Source organism: Conger conger, chromosome 9, assembly GCF_963514075.1.
Source record: "Conger conger chromosome 9, fConCon1.1, whole genome shotgun sequence".
NCBI classification, from domain to species: domain Eukaryota; kingdom Metazoa; phylum Chordata; class Actinopteri; order Anguilliformes; family Congridae; genus Conger; species Conger conger.
Window position 1 is genome coordinate 28,432,910 of NC_083768.1, and position 22,854 is coordinate 28,455,763.

General features: G+C 41.7%; 2 protein-coding genes across 47 annotated transcripts in view; both read left to right on the plus strand.

Moving 5' to 3' along the window:
• obscnb (obscurin, cytoskeletal calmodulin and titin-interacting RhoGEF b) overlaps positions 1-2,700 on the plus strand; it is a 124,300-nt gene extending 121,600 nt beyond the window's left edge. For all 46 annotated transcript variants that reach the window (XM_061253694.1, XM_061253717.1, XM_061253720.1 and 43 more), the window contains one exon: positions 78-2,700. In XM_061253694.1, the coding sequence (XP_061109678.1) occupies positions 78-1,323 (1,246 nt within the window). In that variant the 3' untranslated portion in view covers positions 1,324-2,700. The remainder of the gene's footprint in view (positions 1-77) is intronic.
• A 2,633-nt stretch (positions 2,701-5,333) lies between these two features.
• Positions 5,334-22,732, plus strand: LOC133137617 (obscurin-like). The gene is made up of 26 exons (XM_061255960.1): positions 5,334-5,559; positions 6,145-6,271; positions 6,854-6,960; positions 7,118-7,230; positions 7,586-7,754; positions 8,073-8,163; positions 8,640-8,840; positions 9,796-9,856; positions 10,080-10,157; positions 11,145-11,314; positions 11,610-11,636; positions 11,726-11,878; positions 12,535-12,580; positions 13,157-13,234; positions 13,770-16,200; positions 16,467-16,592; positions 17,192-17,302; positions 17,540-17,707; positions 17,875-17,997; positions 18,241-18,408; positions 18,769-18,886; positions 19,525-19,764; positions 20,875-21,098; positions 21,473-21,569; positions 21,931-22,062; positions 22,255-22,732. The coding sequence occupies exons 1-26, from the start codon at positions 5,334-5,336 to the stop codon at positions 22,433-22,435; spliced, it is 5,766 nt and encodes a 1,921-aa protein (XP_061111944.1). The 3' UTR covers positions 22,436-22,732.
• Positions 22,733-22,854: the final 122 nt, after the last annotated feature.

Below are 22,854 nucleotides of genomic sequence, written 5' to 3' on the forward strand. Positions count from 1 at the left end.
CGGCATGTCATGCAACACCGCTGGGGTACCGCTCTGTAGTCTTTTTCTCAAACCTTGTATGCTTTGTCCACCATCAGAGAAGAAACTATAACCACAGTGGTGAAGAACACGCGGATGAAGCATCGCATGTCCCCGGGGCTGTCCCCCTCAAGGACCCCCACCCCTGAAGCCATGTCGGCGGGTGCCAGGCAGAGGCGTCCCCTTTCCCGCTCCTACCAGGAGGTGGGCAAGAAGCCGATCGTCCCCACATTGTACGTTACAGAGGCGGCAGGGGCAACGGGTACGACCATCAGGCTCGGGGAGAAGAAACCCAAGTGGGTGGAGGTGGAGGAAATAATCGAGTATAAGGTCAACAAGTCTCCCAAGCTGCCCAGGAGGTCCGGAGTCTCGCCCCGGAGGGCACGCCGAGACGACCCCAACACCAACAACTCCAACAACAAGCTAGTGGATCAGCCCTGTCCCGGAGCCTCCCCCCAGGGAGATGGATTCAGCGACATTCAGCCATTGCCTTGGGAAGATGAGCAAGTGACCTCGCTGGACCTTGAGGAGGGGACACTAGAAGATACAGCGGGGGTGGAGAGAGAAGCCATCCCACCCACAGCAGCTGCAGTTGGCCAGACTCTTGTCTTCAGCTTCAAAAGTCCAGCTGAGTCTAAGTTTGAGTCACCGGACCAAGTGCCGACCCCAGTGGACAGAGAAGAACTGGGCTGGCCAGAAGAGGAAGTGGTCATTATCGAAGAGCCCGAGGATGAAGACCTCAACTGCAAAGACCTGAAGATTTTGACCAGGGAGGGCCGAGCTCTGACCCTAGAAGATCTCGAGGACTACATCCCAGGAGAAGGTGAGACATACAGGTGCCCTGAGTATGGCAGGCAGTCTTCAGCTGACAAGCCCTGTGAGATCGCTGTACTGCAGAGGGAGATAAATGAGCCCACTGTCGGCAAGCCAGTGCTGCTGAACGTGGGTCGGCCCGTGGCCCCTAAACCCCGGCCTGGGTTCTTCAGCCGCTTCAAAGAGCACCTCTCCCACAGCTTGTTCACACCTTCAACCCATCCTGGAGAGGAGCGACAAGTGCCCATATGTGTGAGTGGAGCACATTTTCTCCGCCAACCAGCAGGGGCCGCCACCACTGTGTCTTGCGATAGCCAGGCCAAGCTTGAGGTCAAGCCATCGTACAGCATGGAAGTTCAGAGAAGCACAGAGGGTGGGCAGCAGAGCTTCAAAACAGAAGTGTCAGCCCGCACCTTCAGCTACGCACCAGTGGGGGAGTCTGTCACTCTTCAGATCAACAAGAAGGACAAGTACCAGCCATCAAAGCCATAAACAGCAAACATGGAAATAATATCTACTGCCTTGTGTGTCAAACAAATACAACCCGAAAGAGACCTGAAATAGCCCTTTTAGTCTTAAATGGGAACATTTCTGTAAATTTTACTTAAATGTAAAGGCATATGCAAAACGTTCTTTTACTGTAAATTACAGATCATTCCATATTGATGCAAAGAAGCTGGAAATTAGATTTGGCCTTTTCCTCCTGTTCATTTCCTTCTCTTCTTTTAACTGTAGGTCAAAAGGTGTACTATGAAAGTTATATCTTATATAGTATTTTAACAACACAAAAAATATTTTATATAACATTTTGTGGATAATAGCACCAGTTAATCCAATACATATCCAATATATATCTGCCACATTTTTGAGAGCCCATGCAAAAATATACTGTAAAAATGCAGTAGAAATGCTGACATTATATTTTCTAAATGTTATCCGTTCGCTTAATGAAGAGGTGACAGTTGTGCCTCGAAATCTCAGAAAAGTGTGAAAAAAGCAGGAGAAAGCGAAGTCATGCTAAAAGATTTGTTTGTGAAGTTGGAGGTATTATATATGCAGTATCCTTCCAGGTAAGACTAATGTAAAACGCAAACATGTTTTTCTTACATATTTATTATAAAAAAGGTCAAAGAATAAAAACCTAGCCTTTTAGGCACCAAGTTGTTCTAAGTATGTAAGAATTGTTTTTGAAAATGTTGGCTAAGAATGTCAAGAACAATACAGTGTGGGCAGTCAGAAATACTAAATCGACATGGTGCAAAGACCAAACTGTTGAGGGTATTGTTCTATGTGAAAGAAAAGAATGTTTGAAACGAAGAATTGTCAAAGGCTCTGTGTGATGTTTCAGAGTTTTGCGTTTTGATACGAATATTGTATCAAAACCTGTTGATTTTACTGAAGTGTAACATATGAAGATTGACACACTGATATTTAATTGAGATACACATTCACTGGATATAACTTCTTTCTCCATCAAATCTCAGTGGAAGGTTTCTGAATCACCTCATGTGTAGTACAAAAGTGTACTTACTACTCAACCTAGTTGGGCAATGTTGTTTTTGCCATCAGAACACTTGATACCTCTAATTCCTCCACTTGTAGTATGGAGTGACTGAGCCCTTTGGCTTGAGACATGAAGCTTGAGATCTGTGTTTGCTTCAAGTTATTTAGCAACAGCAATTACACACAGCCAGGCCATGTCACCATTTATTCTCGCACTGATTAATTGATTCGGTAGACTGCCATCTTTTCTAGTTAGATCTTTAAACTATTGAATTTCTACTGTTTGGGTAAGATAGGATCCTCCCCTCTGCAAATTTTACGGTGGATTATTTTTTAAGTAGTCAGTACTATAAAACAAAGAAACAAGTGTAACTACTATCAAGAGAGAGACAGCATGATTTATGATTTCTTTGTGGAAGCTGCCTGTGTATTTATCCTGTGGCATGTATTTCAATGCAAGGCTTCTTGACATGAGTAGTATTATCATGGTATGTTTTTAAGGGGAACCTCCATTGGTAAAAAAAGAAAAGAAAAAAAAAACATGCTGAAAATGCAGAGAATGATAAATTTACAATATCTCTTCTTTGGTGCCAATTTCAAAATATTGTTTACTTTCCATTTGCATGTAAAAAGTTTGAGGCCTTTGTTTTCCAACAGTGTGGGGCATTGCACTCTGGGATTGCTCCAAAGTTTTCCTTTTGAAGGAATCTTGACTGTACTATGTATCCAGAGGTGTGGTTTTAATGGTTGTCGACTTGCATTCATGTATTCACATTCAACTGCACGTGTTGCTTTCAGACAAAACAACTGTTAAAATCACAACCCTGAATAACTAGGACATTCACTGCCCCTTTCAAAAAGGGAGACTTCGGGGTCACAGACCACTGACAATCCCACAGTGCATTTCTCCATTATTTTTTATAAACAGATTGGATTACATTTTTTAAATGGGAAGCAAATGAGACATAAATGGACCATTTTCTGCATTTTAAGATATTTTTAGTTTTTTTCCTCTCTGTGGAGGTTCCTCTTATAAGCACATGGTCTGGTATCATACCAGTAGTGTTTCAGTATGCCATGTACAGTAAATTACTGAACCTGCCGGTGATCTAAAAAGGTTTAAGATGTATGTATTAGCATCACAAAAGGCGTTGCAAATCTCCACTTAGCCGAGATGCGTGTGAAGTCTGGATTTATTATTCATTGGTTCATAATGAATGATGCAGAGGATAGCGTTAGCCTTTGTTTTATTGTTATGTGTTCTGTAAAAAAATATATTGAATCCTACAACGATTGATTACAGTAGGTGATGGAGAGCTAACACAAAATGCACAATTGTGTTTGGAATCCCTGCTAATGTTTATATTTGAAATTGTAGTTGATAGCCATGTTTGAGGTATTCCAAGTGTGTGTGTCAAGTTTAAAGCTTTTTTTTTTCTGGATTTAATAAATATCTTGCACCTGAAAAATCTATTTTTCCTCTTATTTTTCTTCAGAAAAGACAAGCATCAGAAATAAGTTCCATTACAACAATATTTTGATGCTATATACGCTCAATGAGCACTTAGCACTTATGACCTGTACACCAGCTTGTTAATGAAAATATTTAATCAGCCAATCATGTGGCAGCAACTAAATGCATAAAAGCATGCAGGTGTAGTCAAGACATTCAGACCAAATGTCAGAATGTGGAAGAAATGTGATCTAAGTGACTTTGACCATGGAATGATTGTTGTTGCTGGACAGAGTGGTTTGAGTATCTTAGAAACTGCTGATGTCGTGGAACTTTCACACATAACAGTCTATAAATTTGCAGAGAATGGTGCGAAAAACAAAAAACATACAGTGAGCAGCAGTTCTGTGGGCAGAAATACGTTGTTAATGAGAGAAGGAGGAGAAGGGCCAGGCTGGTCAAAGCTGACAGGAAGGTGACAGTAACACAAATAACCACACATTACAACAGTGGTATGCAGAAGAGCATGTCTGAACACACAACGCATCAAACCTCTTAAGTGGATAGGTTACTGCAGCAGAAGACTTAATAAGTCTAAAAAACCAAGTCTAATAAATACCTAATAGTAGATATAGTAAGTGCTCATTGGGTGTATGTTCATTTAATTTCTGCCTTACATATGTAGTAACATATATTTCATCCTTTAAGATCCTTCTCTAGATCCCTCTATATATACAGCATTGTTAAATGTCAATCGGGAGCCAGAGAAAATGTGTAGCATGAATGACTCTCGTAGTATATTTTATTTCTCGTAGTTTTTATTTTTGTGAAATAAAATAAAATAAAATGACAATGCATTCCACTCAAGAAATCTCTTGGACAAGACCCCATTTTCTATTAAAGGTCCCATATTGTGGAAAATGACATTTCCCTTGTTATGTGGATCATAAAGGAGTTGTAGGTGCTATAAAAAACACTGAAAGTATCAAAATGCACAGTCCCCAAAGAAATCTACCCAATCCGTATTACAAAACTGCATTTAAACAAGCCGTTTGGACTTCCATAACTTTATGATGTCAGAACTATATGCTCATTTGCATATGTCCACATTATGGTGGGAAGAAATCCAAGCATTCGCCACAGACGGCATTCAGTTTGTGGTGGCGCTTGCCATCCAATCAGAACAGAAATTCATTGATATCAACGAGCCTTAAAGACACACTCACTAAAACAGCTTGTTCTTGGTAAAACTCGTGAGAAGTGCTGGAGAATGGATTTGTAGAGATTGCTTTTGGTACTTTAAACCACATCTTCTTATGGATATCAGGGCCTAAAATAAAACACTTGAAAGGTGTGCAAATCGGACCTTTAATAATTTGTATACACAAACTCATGCACACACACAGCTACATTCCATGTGATATTATCCAGTGTGCGTTCAGGACAATTGTGCTTCCTGTTAAATAGTCCACTGTAGTATTTACATCTCCATGGTTCTGTCATATGTACCTCACTACACCCTGTTTTTGAAGTCTGTGTTATCCCTATGAGGTCCTCTGTGCAGACGTGGACCTCATTGGGATCCTCACCAGGAGACTGGTCCTCTGTGCTGTCAACCTGTGTGTCTGCAGGAGGTGCAGGGCCCAGACACGGGCCGACCAGGGAGAGGGAGCTGACCTCCGACAGCCCTGAGGTCATCACAACAGAGGAGTTGCCCACCTGTAGCCCATGGCTCACACAGGATATAGGCATCTCCAGCACACCAGAGCATGGTGGGTAGCTATGTACATACACGTTGTAGGTGATCGGTGTCGGTCCAAAGTAAGGGCAACAGTATTCTCCACTGTGAGGACTATATCTTTCTTAAATGATAGAATCAACACAAATGACAAAAGTAGGTCCCACCCTTCAACGGTAATTACACCCTAGATAAAACGTTTTTAGCTGTAAACTTGTTTATATGCCTACTTTATTGTGAAACATTTTTATCCATGCGATTATTCAGGTATATTATTATTTCGGCTTAAATAAATGGTTGAAATGTGTGTTCTGCTGCACATAGATTTAGAAAAATGCAATCCGCCGTGTCATTTGCTCATGCATCAGAGGTGAGCATTGATAATTGTAATTCGATATTGGGGTTAGGTTGATTCATTTAAAAAAAACACTTGGTTCTTGGGCCTGAATGTTTTGCACATATGGATGCTTTTTGATTATGAGGACATTGTTTTGTGCTTTAATAGTTTATACATACCTATATTGCGGGAAATAATCCAGCCCTTAGAGCTGTCCAACGCAAATGACTGCTCTATATACAGTAATCCCTCAGTGAGCTGACAGGTGCATTCTACCTGCAGATCTGGGCTCAATGAGCATGCCCAGTGTGTCGACTGTCCCAGTCAGGAAGTGGTACCAGATTGACTTCAGCCCCACTGCCTTCTGCAAGAGGGTTTTCCAGTCTGTGTACTCGGAGCCAGCGACTCGGTCAGTCTCTCAGTCTGAGCCGTGGTTCACTGTTTTTTTTTTCTCTTCACATTTTAATCACAGTTGTACATAATTGTATGATATGTGTAATGCAATTCTGTAATGAAAACCAGAATAAATACCTAAAGCAATACCTCTGTTAATTGAAAATTAAAGGCCAAAAAAACCCCACAAAAAGACAAAAGCCTTTGGACACATTTTGAGAAGCCTGATTTTGAGAAGATAAATTCTAAATTAGATAGTTGCTAGTTATTTACTGGTTATTTTGCTCCTCTCTCCCTCTCCCTCTTCTTCACTATTGCATTTTCTCCACTTAAGCTATAGTTTCACCAATATCCATGTTAACACAGAGAGCTGACCGCAGGACAGGGAGACTTTTCCCAAAAAAGTCACTGCGTTTTACATATTAAAACCAGGAAGGGAATGCTGATGCGTGTGGGCCTTTGAATGGAAAACAAGAATATTGGAATAAAAGCTGTTTGAGCATATCCCATTTAAATTCACTGAACATCTTGTCTTAAAGGTTACTTGCTTGGCTAGTTGATTTTAATTGAATTTACTCAACTTCTGCTGTCCTTCAAGATCTGACTCAAGTGCACAGCAAACAGATATCAGTGGCAGAGAGGACATGACCCCTGAAATTAAAAGTTATGTTTCCAACAGCACCATGGAGGAATCTGACATCACCGGTAAGCCTCTGTGTGTGCATTCACTTGGAAAGTGCCATCATTGATTCACCATGATTGTTTGGGAATAGGCAATATGCCTGTTATAATGTATAATGGAATTTGGCTATAAGTGTTCACCCTAAAGGTGCTGAGAGGGACTGTATTGCTCCCACTCTAGGCCCTCCCTCCATCCATAAGCCCATAGCGGACCTGAGGGTGCAGAGAGGGGAGACGGCTGCCTTTGATGCACACATCACAGGGTTCCCTGCTCCTCAGGTCTCCTGGTTCCAGGTACACTCAGTGTGACTGTTGCCACATATCGTAGAGTTGTGGGCAATATCAATACTAAAATGTTCCACGAGACCAAAATTTTAAAACGGTACAATACCATCTTACACCAATGCATCTTACGCCATTTCTATAGGCAGTGATGACAGGCCTTAATTCATATACTGTATTCATCTGTATAGTTGTTATGACATACTTTCCCTAAGATATCACAATTGTAACAAGCGGGTGAAACCAGCTACATTAAATACAATTTCTTGTTCTCTGGGCTTTTTCCTACTTTGTCTATTTTAATATACTGCTATTTGCCTTGGCGCTGAGATGTTTAACTTTGTGGTTTGCTGCACTGTGCTTGGAGGACGGGAAGCAATTGTCAGCCAGCGAGCGTCTGAAGCTGACAGACAATAGTCCGCACTTCTCCCTCACCCTTTTCAACACTGGAAGCGTTGACAATGGCGTCTACACGTGTACTGCCAGGAATGCAGGCGGGGAGGTCTCCTGCAGTGCCAAGCTCACTGTCGAGAGAGGTTAGACCCAAACTCTCTCAATATCTGTTTTACTGCACTGGTCATTTTAATTTACTGCACAGTGCAGAAATTCTAACTGGCCCTTTTTCTCCTGTTAAACTGTTTATTTTAACTTGACATTCTGACCAGTTGTATATGTTGACTGCCTATGATATGCAGTCTGGGATTTGTAAAATATTTTTTATAAGTAGTCGTAGTAGCCAGTCGCCATGGTTTGTTTATATCAGATTGTTAGACACAACCAGCATGATTTTGTAAGGGTAACAGTACGTACATGGCAGTAATTGTTAAACACTAAGTCTGATCCCTGACTGATAGGCTTGGGGAAGAGGGCGGAGTACATTGCAGGGATGAACGTGAAGAGGAGGAGCCTGCAGTCACTGTATGAGATCCATGAGGAAATAGGCAGGTAACTGACATCTCAGTCATTTAACAATGACATTGCAATAATTATAAGCCATATATTTTGCTGATCATTTTTAACAGCAGTTATTTCCAGGATTACCTGGTTATTCAAATAACAAAATACTTGATAGAAAATGACATTAAAAGACACATTAAGCATGTTAAATTAATGTGTTAATCTGTTAATTTTGACAGCACTACTGCAAACGTAACATTTTCCATAAATCCATTGTGACCTTTATGCCACTAAGTTTAGTGCTCAGCATTCCTTCGGACATCTTTTTTAATAATCTATTTTAGTTGTATTTCAACATACATCACCCATTTTCTGTGATGGGAGGCCACACACAACTTTTCCAGTTTGTCACATGTGGCTCCCTCCCATTAGCACATACACAAATTAAATATCTGTAAAGTTTCCCCAAACCCAGACAAGCTCAGGTATTGGCCACACATAACCCCCCACCCCCCTTTCTCCAGGGGCTCATTTGGAATTGTGAAGTGCGTGACAAGTCGAGACAGCGGCGAAAGCCACGCGGCCAAGTTCCTTCCCCTGCGGAAAGGCACCCGGAGAAGAGCCTTTGAAGAGAGGGACCTGCTCGCTCAAATCACCCACCCCAGAGTGGCCTGTCTGCTGGACAGCTTCAGTTCCCGGAAGACTCTGGTGCTACTCACCGAGCTGTATCCTCCTTGTAGAACCAGGCCAGGAACTTGCTTCTAGCACAGGCCTACAGGAACTCAATGTTGCTGATCAGAACAAGCTAGCCAGCTTTAGTACGGGTTTTCCCTTCAATTAAATGTGACGGTAGATACATTGTTACAGCATAGCAGCATTGCTGTAAGATGTACAGTCAAAAATGGATTCTGAATTACAGACAGGAGGAGTTGTTGGGATCTGTTGGATTTACATGGTGTTATTTTTGCCTAAAAAAGGCTTAATGTTTTATGCTAATTATGCTAATTAATTTAATGCTATCCATAACACAGAAATGTAGATACCAAAATAGTAGTAGTTGGTGAGCATGTTAACATTGTAATAGACCTCAATGGCATTGAGATTGGTTTTGCCAAACAGCAAACTTGAGCTACCATGCTCACTATAATAATTTAGATGAAGTTGCTGAAAGATAGAAAAACAGTACATCACCCTGAATTCACCCAGGATATAAAATATAGCAGCAGGAGTTTTAGCATCTGATATGGTTGATTGCTTACGCATGGTCTTGGTGGGCTACGATGTCCGGTAGCTTTCATACCTGCCAGGACTTTAATCACCTTTTTGTCTTGATTGAATGCATGTAGGCTACTGTGACCTCCTTGTCCAATTCTGATTCTTAAGAACAATTGATTGGTAATAGTGACCAACAAAATAATACAACAGCTGTACATAATCTCCAGTAATTTATCACACTGTCAGGCATTCTGACAGCACGACAATCATGAGAACTCACTTCATGCAGTAAGACTAGGCCTCAGGAGCTGATTGTGGTCTGGATGTTGAATAAGTAAGTAATGTAGTGGTTTCAGGAAACCTGATAAAGTTGCCAGTCTATTGCCCTCCCAGGGCCAATTCTGTGTGGGCTCAAAGAACAGAAGACAAATGTGAATTCAAACTTTTCTTTAACTTTGCCACTAGCTGCTCTGGCCATGACCTGCTCAACTATTTATTATCCAAGGCCACCGTGAAAGAGAGAGAGGTCAGAATAGATGGGTCATTCCACACACTTTCCTCAGTCAAGTCTGATTAATGTTGCTATATTTTAAGCATCTTGTGCTGGACATTAACGGAGATGTTTATGGCTTTATTAAAATACCCCACCCCCTATATGAATGAATGAATACATTAATTGTATGGGTCATCTTGTTTTTGAGGAAAGCCTGATTCTATAATGGTATAATTCTGTTGTTTTGCTTTGTCAGGTGGGGTTGTATATTCAGCAGGTCTTAGAGGGCATTGAGCATATTCACAGCCTGAACATTCTCCATCTGGATCTTAATGTAAGTTCTCCATTCTCTGTTTGGGGGATATTTGCGGGGCTAATTCCCTTTGCTTGCATTAGATGGTTGTGTGATCCGAGAATGAAAGGAAAGGGTAAGAAAACACAATCCATCAGGCTGTTGATTTAGTGCCACTGTAGGGACAATTTGTGAATTCTGGTAATTTTGTTTTTCAGCTATGCAGGGTTCTCCCCAAAGAACCTGTAACCTTGGTGGTGCACCTCTCTGTTCTCTTACCACTTACCACTGTGTAATGAAAATAGCCCCTGTCACCTGTATATTGTTGCTGCTCCACATACTCACAATCAGGGGAGGGGCCTGGCTTCTATGATCTACTGGAAATTATGGGGGAAAAAATTTCTTTCACTACCTGACTTTTGGTCTGGCACACACTGCAATCTGAAAAATGACAGTCTTGCTTTAATGCGGAGAAATGCAATTTCAGTGCAAAACTTAAATTCAAATCTCTTGTTCATCCCGATTATTGTTAACGTGGTGAATGTTGTTCAGAAAGAAATGATGGCCAGTTAGCACTTTTATATTTCACTTTTTTTTTCTGTACCGAAAATGTATAAAACCATGAAGTCAAAACGTACATACCAAACCACGGTACATACCAAACAAATATTTTTGTGTTGGCCTACCTTTACACCACTACTGGTCCATTAAACCCAGTCCAGACAAATATTTCCTATATAAGTCAAAAACCTTGAAGTGAGAGATCAACTTTGAATATTTATTTACTTTTGGAGTTTATTTTCATAAATATATTTCTCTTTTGTTGCCTTTTTCTAAAACTGTTCATTGCCCTCATCCATAACCTCTGTAACTTTAATTGCATGTCTGCTTCAAAGACATGAGGGCCCGAGCACCACTCTGTTGACAAAGTTCTGGGGAGAACCCTGGCTATAGATACAGTATCTCTGTGCACCTTTGGGAAACCAAAAAAAATCATTCACTCCCTTTTTTATCTTTGATAAATCCCAGCCTACTAATATCCTCATGACACTGGAGAAAGAGGAAGTGAAGATCTGTGATTTTGGGTTCTCCCAGAAGATAGATCCTCTAAGATACCAATACAGTAAATTTGGAACTCCAGAGTTTGTGGCCCCGGAAATTGTGTGCCAGGCTCCAGTTACAAAGGCAACAGATATCTGGTAAATGGAGGGGTGTCCTGTGCACAAAAGCAGACACACATACCATCACACACACATGGACACGTTCACGCAGAGATAATTTGTATTGAGTAGACCAGAAATTGTATCACATCAGAAAATTGTATAGGTTGTACTATTGATATTAGCATTATTAATTATTTATGTGATTTATTTTTCATTATAATTGAATAATAATAACTACAAATACTTATGATTACATTTTTTAGAACACAAAGGGGTTATCTTTGCTGCCATAACATAATCTGTACAAAATTATTTTCTCCTACATTGTCAGGTCTCTTGGTGTTTTGTCATATCTATGGTGAGTCCTGCAGCTTTGTTATTTATTGATATAATGTGATAACTGATTTGGTTTCTTGGTGCGTAAACAGCAGTGGTTTTCTTTGACAGTCTGACCTGCCGCTGCCCATTCTCTGGAGAGAGTCACCGTGCTACCCTCCTTAGTGTGCGTGAAGGAAAAGTTTCCTGGGACACCCCTGATGTCACATCCAGGAGCTGCGCCGCCCAGGACTTCCTGCGCAGGGTGTTACAGCCGGAGCCTGAGTGAGTGTTCATGCGAGGGACATTCAGCTTGAAAAGTATTTTGTGAGTCCACTGACCTGGTTGAATATTCTCAGTTTTATAATAATGTTATGCATTTTAGAAATGTGTAGTCTGGCTCGCAATATGTTAAAAGGCCTTATTTTGATGTTTTGTATATTTCATTCTAAAATGAGTTTTCATCTGGAATTGCCAGTCACACTACTGTAACTCATCTGAGGTCATTCATAAGCCAGTAAGTGTTCACAATACAGGCAGAACAGTACTACACCTCATTGTAAAATCCAGCTATGACTTGCTTGAAATGACCTGTTTCAAACCACAGCTGGTCAGTATGGAGCTGGTCAACCAGTTACCATTTGTTTCAGAACCTAGCTTGAGCTGTTTCCTTCAACAGGATAGGAGAGCTAGCATCAACTTGAGGAGAGCTATATCTCACTGATGAAAACTGGTAGCCTGTAGTTTTCTGGCATGCCAATGGGAGGAGTTAAATTGGATCTACAAAATGATGTTATATAATTTATAATATAAATATTGACTGGGCCTTTCAAAAGCTTTATGTTATAATTCACTATACATGCACTATACATGCTCCTTTCTGGTTTTGACAGGATTGAGCTCTGAACTGAAATTTTTGTGATTTTTTCCCCCATCCTCAGTTTGCGGCCAACTGCTGCTGAATGCTTGATGCATGAATGGTTTCAGGTAAGGTTTGTGAATATCACTATTTTTCTAAATGAACCAAAAATAATTATAAATACATTTTCATGTTTGGTCTTCATCCCTGTGTGGGTTTGAGCACTCTTCCAATTGTGTCCTTATCTATATCCCCTACAATAGGTAATTTATAGAGATTTCCAATCAAATAGGCTGGGGTACGGAGCCAAAACAATAACAAAGAAATCTGTCCAAATATTCATACACTCTATATATTTGGGATACAATTTACCACTTTTTTGAAGTATTTTCCAGCTTTTCGCTAAAAGTGTACAAGAGCTGGAATCTAGACATTGAAAGGGATGGACTAGGTTAACCCTAATATGGTTTTACCTGGATATAGTTGGCTAGAAAACCTTAGAAAAAACTTTTCAGATCCTTTATGTGTTACTCTGCACAAACTAATTGCATGAAGTTTCTTTTGATTGATTCTGGAATTATCTACTTGAATTATCCAGTCTCAGTCAATCTGTTGTTAAATTTGGGTGTGACCAGAATGAACAAAACATGTTTTTTAAAGCGCAAAACTGACACTATATTCTTCATGATTTGTTTTTCTTTTAGGGGCTACATCCAGATCAGGAATTTTCTGATATCAGTACAAAGAACCTGACATTTTTTATTTCAAGAAGCAAACTACAGGTAAATTAACTTCATACAACAGGAGGCGAGCAATCCGTGTTAGGTGAAACAAGTATGTTGCATTTCTTCTCATCTGTCTTTCTTGTCTTTTCTTTCCTCTTATTATCTGTCTTTTGTCTTTCTGCTCAGAACTTTCGTTTAATTTCTCATTTTGTTCAACAATGCTTTTAGCTTCTTGCTTTAGTTTTCAGCAACATACATATTTTCATAATGTGATGAGTGGCTATTCAAGATAATAGTAGTACAGATCAACATTAGAATTAATAAATACATTTTGCTTGAAACAGAAATCCCTCTCAGTGTCTTTTGAAAGCAAAAATAGAGGCTAGATGTCATCATGACAAATTTTCAATTTAAAGTATGGTCTTGTTAATTGGTCATTCGAAAGGGCCCTAAAATCCCGATCGGTTACTGTCCACTATTCTCCATGCTCTTCGATTAATGCTGGATTGACATCCTTTAGAAAATAAGTTGGAAGCAGTGCTTTAAACCAGCATGTTTGAGGGTTGAGTTCTGCTATACTGTGTCCCTGCAGCAATCTCATATCTGCTATGGTTCAGCAATGGTGCGGCAAACGATGGCAGACCTAGTGGCACCCCCACCCCAAGACGCCTCACTGATTGGCGCCCCAACCGAACAGAACCCCGACAGCTCCTCCCTCAGCAGTGGGTCCTCCTCCGAATATGATGAAATAGATGATTGGGCCACACCCCTATTCATCTCGCATGAGGGTAGAGAGAAGAAGCATCTGGATACTGAAAACGTGGAACCAGAGCCACCCGAAAGAAGAATCGCTTTAGTGGTACCCAGCAAGGACAGACACACTGAAGAAGAGGTGACATGGAGACAAGACAACCAGAGGGGGGCACTCACACTGGAGTGGCGCACTAGTCAGCTGACACAAGGGGACAGCACCTCATCGCTGGGCATGGAGGACGAGGGCTCCAGTGGGGGGCGGGTCCCTAGAGAGAGTCTGATCAAGAGCACCTTCTATAGCAGCTCTGAGGAGCTCTCTCCACTGTCCGCACGCCGGATGTTGCTGCGTCAGAAGAAGCGTACTAAGAGAATGGAGCGCAGCCGAGTGCGCCTGAGGTCCGCTTTCTCCAGTAGACTCGGCGAGCCTCTTCTCGAGCACATGGAGGACAGTGCAGAGGAGGACGAAGGCGGGAGCCAGAGACGGGGTTCATCCCAGTATCCTGTAACTCTGACCAAATCCTGCTCCTTTGACAGCGGCCCAATTGCCTGTTTTAATACACAAAGGCAGAGGAGGAGCAGGTCCCTGGATGAGTATTCAAGAAAGGCCCAGTCCACATCTGAGCTAAGGGAGTCAGGGGAAGACGATGATGGAATGGATGCCTTTAGCTCTCAAGAGGTTTTGGGACAGGACAAAAAATACACAGACACAGTTCACAGTACCTTCTCTGAGAGCATGGCACAGTCACCTGATATTGTAACAGAACCTCAGCAGGTGCTTGAGCTAAAAGAGCCAACCTTAGAAAAAGGCAAAGACTGCTCCTCTGAGTTTGCTACTGATGAGCTTGTTGAGGCAGAAGTGCCTCCGCCCAAATCAGATGACAGTTCTAAAACTGTTGTGTTAGAGTGTACTGCAAGTGATGATCTCTTCTCGGAAGACATTACAAAATTGACGGCTTCTGCATTTTCTCCAGAGAGGGTTGATGGTGCTGTAAATATTGAATTATGGGAAGACCATCAGGATACAAGCCGCATCCAGTCAGAAACAAAAGATCACTCAAACTTGGAGCCTATATTTGTGGAATCCACAACACTGATTTCTGTTGTGCAGGATGTCACTGAGTTGCTGGATTCAAACTACGGTCTAGACTTGTTAGAGAGACCTAGAAGCATGGATATATCCTTCAAGGCTTTAGAGACATTGGATTTGGAGGATAGAGCTCACTTTCCAATGATTCACAAAGTGAGATCACATGAAGTGATAAGTAAACCAAGTGATTTGGCTTTGCTGGTTCCAGAGCCGATAGAGAGGGCACATAGTGTGATATGTAGCATGACTGCTTCAGCTGCTTTGGAGGATGCGTGTGGCTTTAAATCTCATTCTACCAAGGAGCTGGGCACAGTCGAAATCCCTGCTGAAATTTCAATGAAGCGGGCAGATTCATTCCAAGAGCACTTTATTTATGCTCCTCAAGAGGAAGAGCTTTGTGCAAATTTCCCAGAAGCTGAGGTCAAACGTTCATGTTCAGAAGAGGATTATGACAAGGTGGACTCAGCCGAAGAGGTCTATCCAGGCCTTCTTGAAGATATTGAATCAGGTCATGTTAGCTCAAAGAGTTCTGTCACAAATTTATCTGACAGAGAAGAGGCCTGTGGTGGGGCAGGAGCCCGCCCTGGTATCATAGTGTCTTCTGATGAAGACCTTGAAGAAGCCATGTTTGAGAGTTCTTCTGAAAAAGTATCGTCCTACCTGAGCCTGGAGACCTACAGGGACAATGAATCTGATCCAGTGCTCAAGAACCGTCTGGAGGAGATACACACATATGAGGACCACAGCCAGATGACAACTGAAAAATCAGGATGGTCCGATAGTGGAATCCCACTGGAGAAAGGTGAGTTCCTAGCTAGATCTGGTTCATTAAAAGTCCTTAACAGAAGCAGCATAGACATTGAGGAAGAGCTCCAGAGATACCCATCGACACCATCACTTGAGATAAAAACACTCCCTGGAAAATCTGGGAGAATTATGGGATTTTTCCGCCAGCACTCATGGACATGCCAGTCGTCCTCACCAGTGGAGAGGGTAGTCAAAAGACAGGCATCTGAAGGGGATTCCAGCGATTCACTGCAGCGACAACATGAACAGCTAAAGAATCCAGACCAGTCCATCACCAAGAGGATGAAGGCATCTGTCTCCAGCTTCTCCAAGGCTGTGTTGGGCAGGCAGACCAGTAAAGAGGACAAGAAAGATATTGAGGCTGTTCAAGCCATGGGTAAGTGACACAGAAATGTGTTTATGATCTCAGCAGTATCATTGGTTCTTACAAGTAGTCTTTCATTTAAATTCACGCTTAGTTTAGCTTAATAGGAAGAATAGAGTTTCAGTTGAATAATATGCAGACTAGTTTCCATTTCTATTCAAGACTTTGCAATGCCCGATTACTGTTCAGGATTATATAATTTTTCAGCGCTTTAATAATTATAGCCTTTTTCAGATCCTTAGAAAATGAATCATGTTTTCCTTGCTTCCTGAGCACAGGTCTTGGGTTGAAGAGTTCCCCACCTTTTTCCCATGGTAAATCACCTGAGGCACCTGGAGGCTCACCCAAAAGATCACCTGGATCACTATTCTCCTTCAAATTTCCAGGGTTTAAGAGGAGTAAAGGCAAGAAAATTATCTGAATTGTGTTGTACTGAAGAAATATTAACATTGGAGAAAATCAGTATCTAAAATCAGTTTCAGGACTATGTACTAGTTTATTTTTGTTTTACAAGCATATGCTGATCATGCACTTTTTTAATGTTTTTATTTATTTCTGAAAATAATTTGAGTGAGTCAGTGTCAAATTAACATGCACAATATAGTCGACAATGTACCTCTCTTGTGACAACTTTTTGTGCTTATATGGATCTATTTAAATCTATTTGCATTCTTTCAAATATAAAAATCTTGCATATATGTATGTATATATACTCACAGAGTGCTTTATTATGTACTATTAGAGTTATTTTTTAGACTTATTGGTTTTATGCTGCCTAACCTCTTTGACGCATTGTGTGTTCAAAGATGCTCTTCTGCATACCACTGTTGTAATGAGTGGTTATTTGCATTGCTGTCACCTACCTGTCAGCTTGATCAGTCTGGCTCTTCTGCTCTGACCTCTTTCATTAACAAGGTGTTTTGAATTGCTGTACATGCTGTATATGAAGGTCCTTCTGGACACCATGTGCACCCCTGTGAATGCCTCTGTCCTGGTATTCCAGGTCCAGCATTCCTGCAGGAGCTGGCAGACCAAGCGGTATCATTGGGACAAGAGGTTACACTGTGGTGTCGAATCTCTGGACACCCTTCCCCAGAAATACAGTGGTATAAAGGTGATTCCAGCCAATGGGGAACAGCCCTTTCAGTTGCAATGCAACGACACATTAAAACAATTCATTTGAACATGCAGGACAAACCATTTAGCTCTTTGCAACTGTAAACGTTGCAATGAACAGGCATTGGTAAAACAATTTAATGACTGCTATGGTTCTGCTCTATTTAAGACCATAAAGTTACACTGCATCGATTCAATGGCTTCCTGGTGACCAATTTTGCCTCTACTCTGACAGAGGCCAGGAGACTGAAGACCAATGACCAGATTAGGCTAGCTGTGATGGACAGGGAGTACCTATCCCTCACTATCTACTCCGCCAAAGAGGAGGACCTGGGGAGTTACCGCTGCGTGGCCAGCAATGCCACGGGGCAGGCATCCACCTCCTGCACCCTCATTGTGTCTGGTACGGCCCCTGTGGCTATGGCATCTGTCTTCCTAATTGGGTCTTCTTTGAACAAAGCTTGATGATCCCAAGTTTTGAGGGCTCAGGAACCAAGTAATCATTGTCTAATGTTCAGAAAAAATAGAGGCTCTTACCCTGAACTATCTGTATCCTTTTTTTCTATCCAGAGCTGCCCACCTACCCAACAGGCCTCCAGGTGTTCCACCTGCACGGGGATGGAGTGCTGTTGGTGTGGAAGCCAGTTGAATCCATCACAGAGCTCAGCTACTGCATTGAATACAGCAGGGATGGTAATAGCATAGAAACAGAATGTGCAGAATTGCTCAGCTCATTCAACTGCACTGTCAATTATAAGCAAGAACATTAATAAAATAATAGATTTACTAATCTGCTCATACAGTTAAAAACTAGCATTATTAATGTATGTGATAGATGTTTGCGAAAAGTGTTCACTATTATGTGTCAGCTATATAACCTGCATACTGCCTGCCAACCTGTTTAGCTACTTTCCTTTTGTATCTGGGCTCTTTCAGGTAGGGAGTGGAGACTGTTGGCTGAGGGCCTGGTAGACAGCTACTTCACAGCTTGTAGCCTGGCCAAAAGGGCACAATATGAGTTCAGGGTGGCCTGCCTTAACAGAGCTGGGAGAGGATCTTTCAGTGAGCCCTCTGTCCCCATCTCCATCAGAGCTGAGCAGCAAGGCAAGGATCACCATGTTCTGCACTATTTCAGATAAATGCTGGTGCTTCAAACATACTGTGTAGCATGTTTGGTTTATTATGTGTAGCCTGTGTATGTAGCCTATTATATATATCCATTCACCTTGTTACTGTGTAAGCAGTTTGATTTTTTGGTCATCGAGTACCAGTTTAGTGTCCTTTCACACAGCCGCAAGCATTCCTCCCCCATCCTTATTTAACATCAATCAAATTGACATCCCGTCCTTCAGAAATTCTCCCGATTCTTTTTTTTTGCTCGCGTTTGCTTCATATCATGGTAGCTAGTGTTGCTACCATGTTGTAACTTTAAGAAACATCTGTAAATCTCTCTCTCTCTCTCAGAACTCCTAGCTCCTCTCATCTACACAGAGTCCACTGAGTCCTTGGGTCTAACAGGGCAGGCTCAGTTCACTTTATCTACCCGACACCAAACCTACAGTTTCCTCTCTGAAATCAACAGGTACAGAGCCCCAAGTTAGACGCAAACACACAGCGTTCTCTCATTGCTAACGTGTATATTTCCCTAACTTTGTTTACATCTACTCAATGTTTACATCTACTTTCACCTACTGTAGCAGATTTAAATTTTTACTGGAAAAAGATTATCCTGCTGAAGGGATCATCTGCTGCATATTTACTGGAATTTGACTGAAAATCTTTTGATCAAGATTATTATTATTATTATTATTATTATTATATTTCCCTAACTTTGGAAACCATTGGACTACTCAAACGGGCATCATCGTCCTAAACCTCACTATTATTTAAAGGTAGATTGGATATAATGTGGAAGCAAAAGGAGCTGGGCCACAGAATGTCAAAAACAGTGAGGCTGCATTGACAGGAACCCTGCAGTGAGCATAGCAGGTTGCGAATGACCCCTCGCTTAAATGATGATATGGGTCTCATTCATTTATATTGGGTATGGATTCCCTGAAAACTAAAATATTATTTTTATACAGGTTTATACATCTTTATGATATACAGTACATGTATTGGTCATATCAGATCTGTAAGCATTAAGGTGCCTAAAAAGGAATAAGGACAGTTAGTGAAATGTCTTAAATGACGCAACTCTTTCCTTTGGTCTTCCACTAGGGGCCGCTTCAGTGTGGTAAAGCAGTGCCGGGAAGACCAAAGCGGGCAGCTTTTGGCTGGCAAGATCACACCATTCAAGCCACAGTGGCGCCAGTGGGCCCTGAAGGAATACCAGCTGCTGAGAAGGCTGAATCATGCTCACCTGGTGCAGCTGCACGTCGCCTTCATAACACCCTGCTACCTGGTTCTGATCATGGAGTTGTGCCAAGGCCAGGATCTGTTCCACCATTTAGCAGCGAGGCAAGCTTCTGTCTGAAGGCTGCCAGTGCTCACTCAATATGTATATGCTAAACCTTCAATCAAATCAATATTGTTTACACTCAATGTTTACATCTACTTTCACCTACTGTAGCAGATTTAAATTTTTACTGGAAAAAGTTTATCCTGCTGAAGGGATCACCTGCTTTATATTTACTGGAATTTGACTGAAAATCTTTTGATCAAGACTATTATTATTATTGACTGAGCACGCATGCTCTTTTGCAGCAACGCCCTATAGTACTGTCATCCCGCATGCTGCTTGCCTGTCCTTCTGTCTGTAATTGAACCATCATCTCTTGACTAAGCTCTGACTAAGACACTGAATTTTGAAGTAATTTGGAAAGGATATTACATTGCTGTGTATATGTGTCCTTTTTGAGAATACAATATATATTCTATCAGTGAGCTCCATAAGTCTTGGGACAAATCCATATTTGTCTTAATTTCCATAATTTTAGATATGTAATAAAAATATAGAAATGATAGAAATTACAGAACTTTTTACATACTTTTATACAGAGTCCACACATTTCAGTGTACCATAATATTTGGGACAAATGGCTTAACAGGCTTCTGAAAAGTCAATGTTCATACTTTGTTACTATATACTTATGTCATATGTATGTTATATCTATATTACGGATATGAGTTACTTCACAGCACATCATCCGGCAGTGTGTAGTTAGCTAGCTAACGCTAAGTGCAGTGGGGATACATTATTACAGTAGTGTTGCTTAGCTAACGTTAGTGCAGTGGGGATACATTATTGCTAGTAGCTAACGTTATTACTGTTGCTTGTGGCGTGGAAATACATTATTGCCAGCTAACATTAGCAATACTGTTGCCTAGCTATGGCAGGGGGGATACATTATTGCTAGCTAACATTAGCAATACCATTGCTTAGCAACCAAAAACTATTAGTCCGCTTAGCGTAGTGCCTAACCACCCAGCTAGCTGTGCCAATATCCATGATATACCACGGGTTCTCGTTCCATAACACTTAAATATACACTTTAATGTATTTCAACCAGGTTGGTTTTAACAAATGTTGTCACCATGGCCATCTGACTGCCCACTGTTTCTTCACAGAGACCTGTATGGTGAGATGCATGTGCAGACATTCCTGCAGCAGATCCTCAGCGTGGCAAACTACATGCACCGCAGGAGAGTTGCACACCTGGACCTCAAGTCCAGCAACATCCTGGTCACTGAGCAGAGTGTGCTGAAGGTGGTGGACCTGGGCTCAGCACACGTCTTCACCCCGGGCCAGCCCATCCTAACCGAACGGCTGCTGGAAATTGCTGATAGCAAAGGTAGAGGTCTCTCAAAACTGCCTATTGTCCTCTTCTAGTATGACAAATAATTAGAAATTTATTTACCTAATTTTCTGGCTTTTTCTGATCATCACTGGTGCACTTCATTTGTCAGGAGAAACCTCCCCAGTAAACCTCTAAATGTGCCACTTAAGTCTGTTATAGCCATGCTTGTCATCGCTATTAGTAGCCAGTCCTGTCTAGCATGCTTATACAGGACACTATGCCTGCTGGGATATTATTTGCTTCATGGGTGAGCCACAGCCGTTATACATATCTCCCTCTCACCCAAGCTTAGCAGAGACTACAGTACTACATACAGCATGTGACTTTTGATTTTGCGAAAACTGCTACTAATATATTGTACTCATCAGTGACAACTGACATTCCCAAAGCTCCTGAAGTTTTGGAGGGACAAGGTGTGGGCCCAGAAACAGACATCTGGGCCATTGGAGTTTTGGCTTTTATAATGTAAGTAGGCTATTTATAGCTCCTGGACAGCATAAAGTCCAGTAAAAATAACTTGAATAATCCTCATGTTCGGATTAAGTGGCTCCATCAATACTGGTGGGGTCCTGTAGCTGAGGCATCACATGGATGGTGGGGGAAAAACAGAACCCTTAAAGCAGGAATAGTTAAATACTAGTACGGCTGGTGTCCATTACTTCCCTCTAATGATCCCATGTTTTATCAATCACAATGTCTGGCCAATCGGTGTCATTATTGGATTATACACAGTAGAGAAAACTGAGCTTGAGGGCCAGATTTGAGTACCCCTGCCTTAAAGACAGGGGCTGTCCTTCATTAACATTTGTGGCACTCCGTTCTACAGGCTAAGTGCTGATGAGCCCTTTGAGAGGGAACGCAATATGAAAAAGAGCAAAGTGCAGTTTGGGAGGTGCTACTCCGGCATGTCTGAAGGAGCACTCAACTTCATGAAGAAGGCACTGAACACCAAGCCACAGTGAGCCATGTCCTTTTATGACTAGCTCATTCTTCAGGCCATTTATGGCCATAAAATGAATGAGAACCCTTTTTTGCTCTGTGGCAAAGGAATAACCACATTCTGAAGACCTTGACTTTGGCCTTCGATTAAGTTTGTGTACATTTCCAAATTGAATGTATGCAAAATCGATAAACCCTCCTGTGTTTGCAGGTCAAGGCCCTCGGCTACCGAGTGCCTCCAGATGCCATGGATTCAAGGGGCGCGTCCGCCGTCCAAGCATCGGGACGCCGTGGTGTGCTTCACCACGGACAAACTGCGTTCCTACCTGCAGGAACGCGAGCCACAGCGGCAACACTCCCACACCGAATTGGATGCATACCTCTTCCAGTAAGGGCGCAGGGCCGGCGAACACCTACCCACAGCCCGATTCTCATCCTCAGAACACAGACATTCAGAAAGTACCCATGCTGTGTTCAGTTCGAGAGGGACTGCACAGCTGCTCGCCAAATAGCAATGAACTGTTAACTATCAGTGTATTTCATCCAGTTTCCTTGCGGTTAAACCAGACGTTTTATGTAATTGCAGTGGTGGTGTTCACAGTATTATGCAGTTATGCAGGTTTATTTATTTATTTGAGAATGCAGTGCAAATTCATTATAAAATTCAGCTAAAAAAATAAGAGCAAAAACTTTGTCTCTGGATTTAATTTCTTGTTTCAAATGGGTCAATGTTTCAGGCTAGTACTGCAAGAAAAGATTTGGACTAGTATGCATCCAGCTTGCGGTTTTAGCACTGCACATCTCGGAAATA

Coding starts and splice junctions, on each gene's coding strand:
- LOC133137617 (XM_061255960.1), top strand. CDS start 5,334: ATGAGGTCCTCTGTGCAGACGTGGACCTCATTGGGATCCTCACCAGGA. Junction 5,560..6,144: donor CTCCAGCACACCAGAGCATG/GTGGGTAGCTAT, acceptor TTCTACCTGCAG/ATCTGGGCTCAATGAGCATG. Junction 10,158..11,144: donor TTCTCCATCTGGATCTTAAT/GTAAGTTCTCCA, acceptor GATAAATCCCAG/CCTACTAATATCCTCATGAC.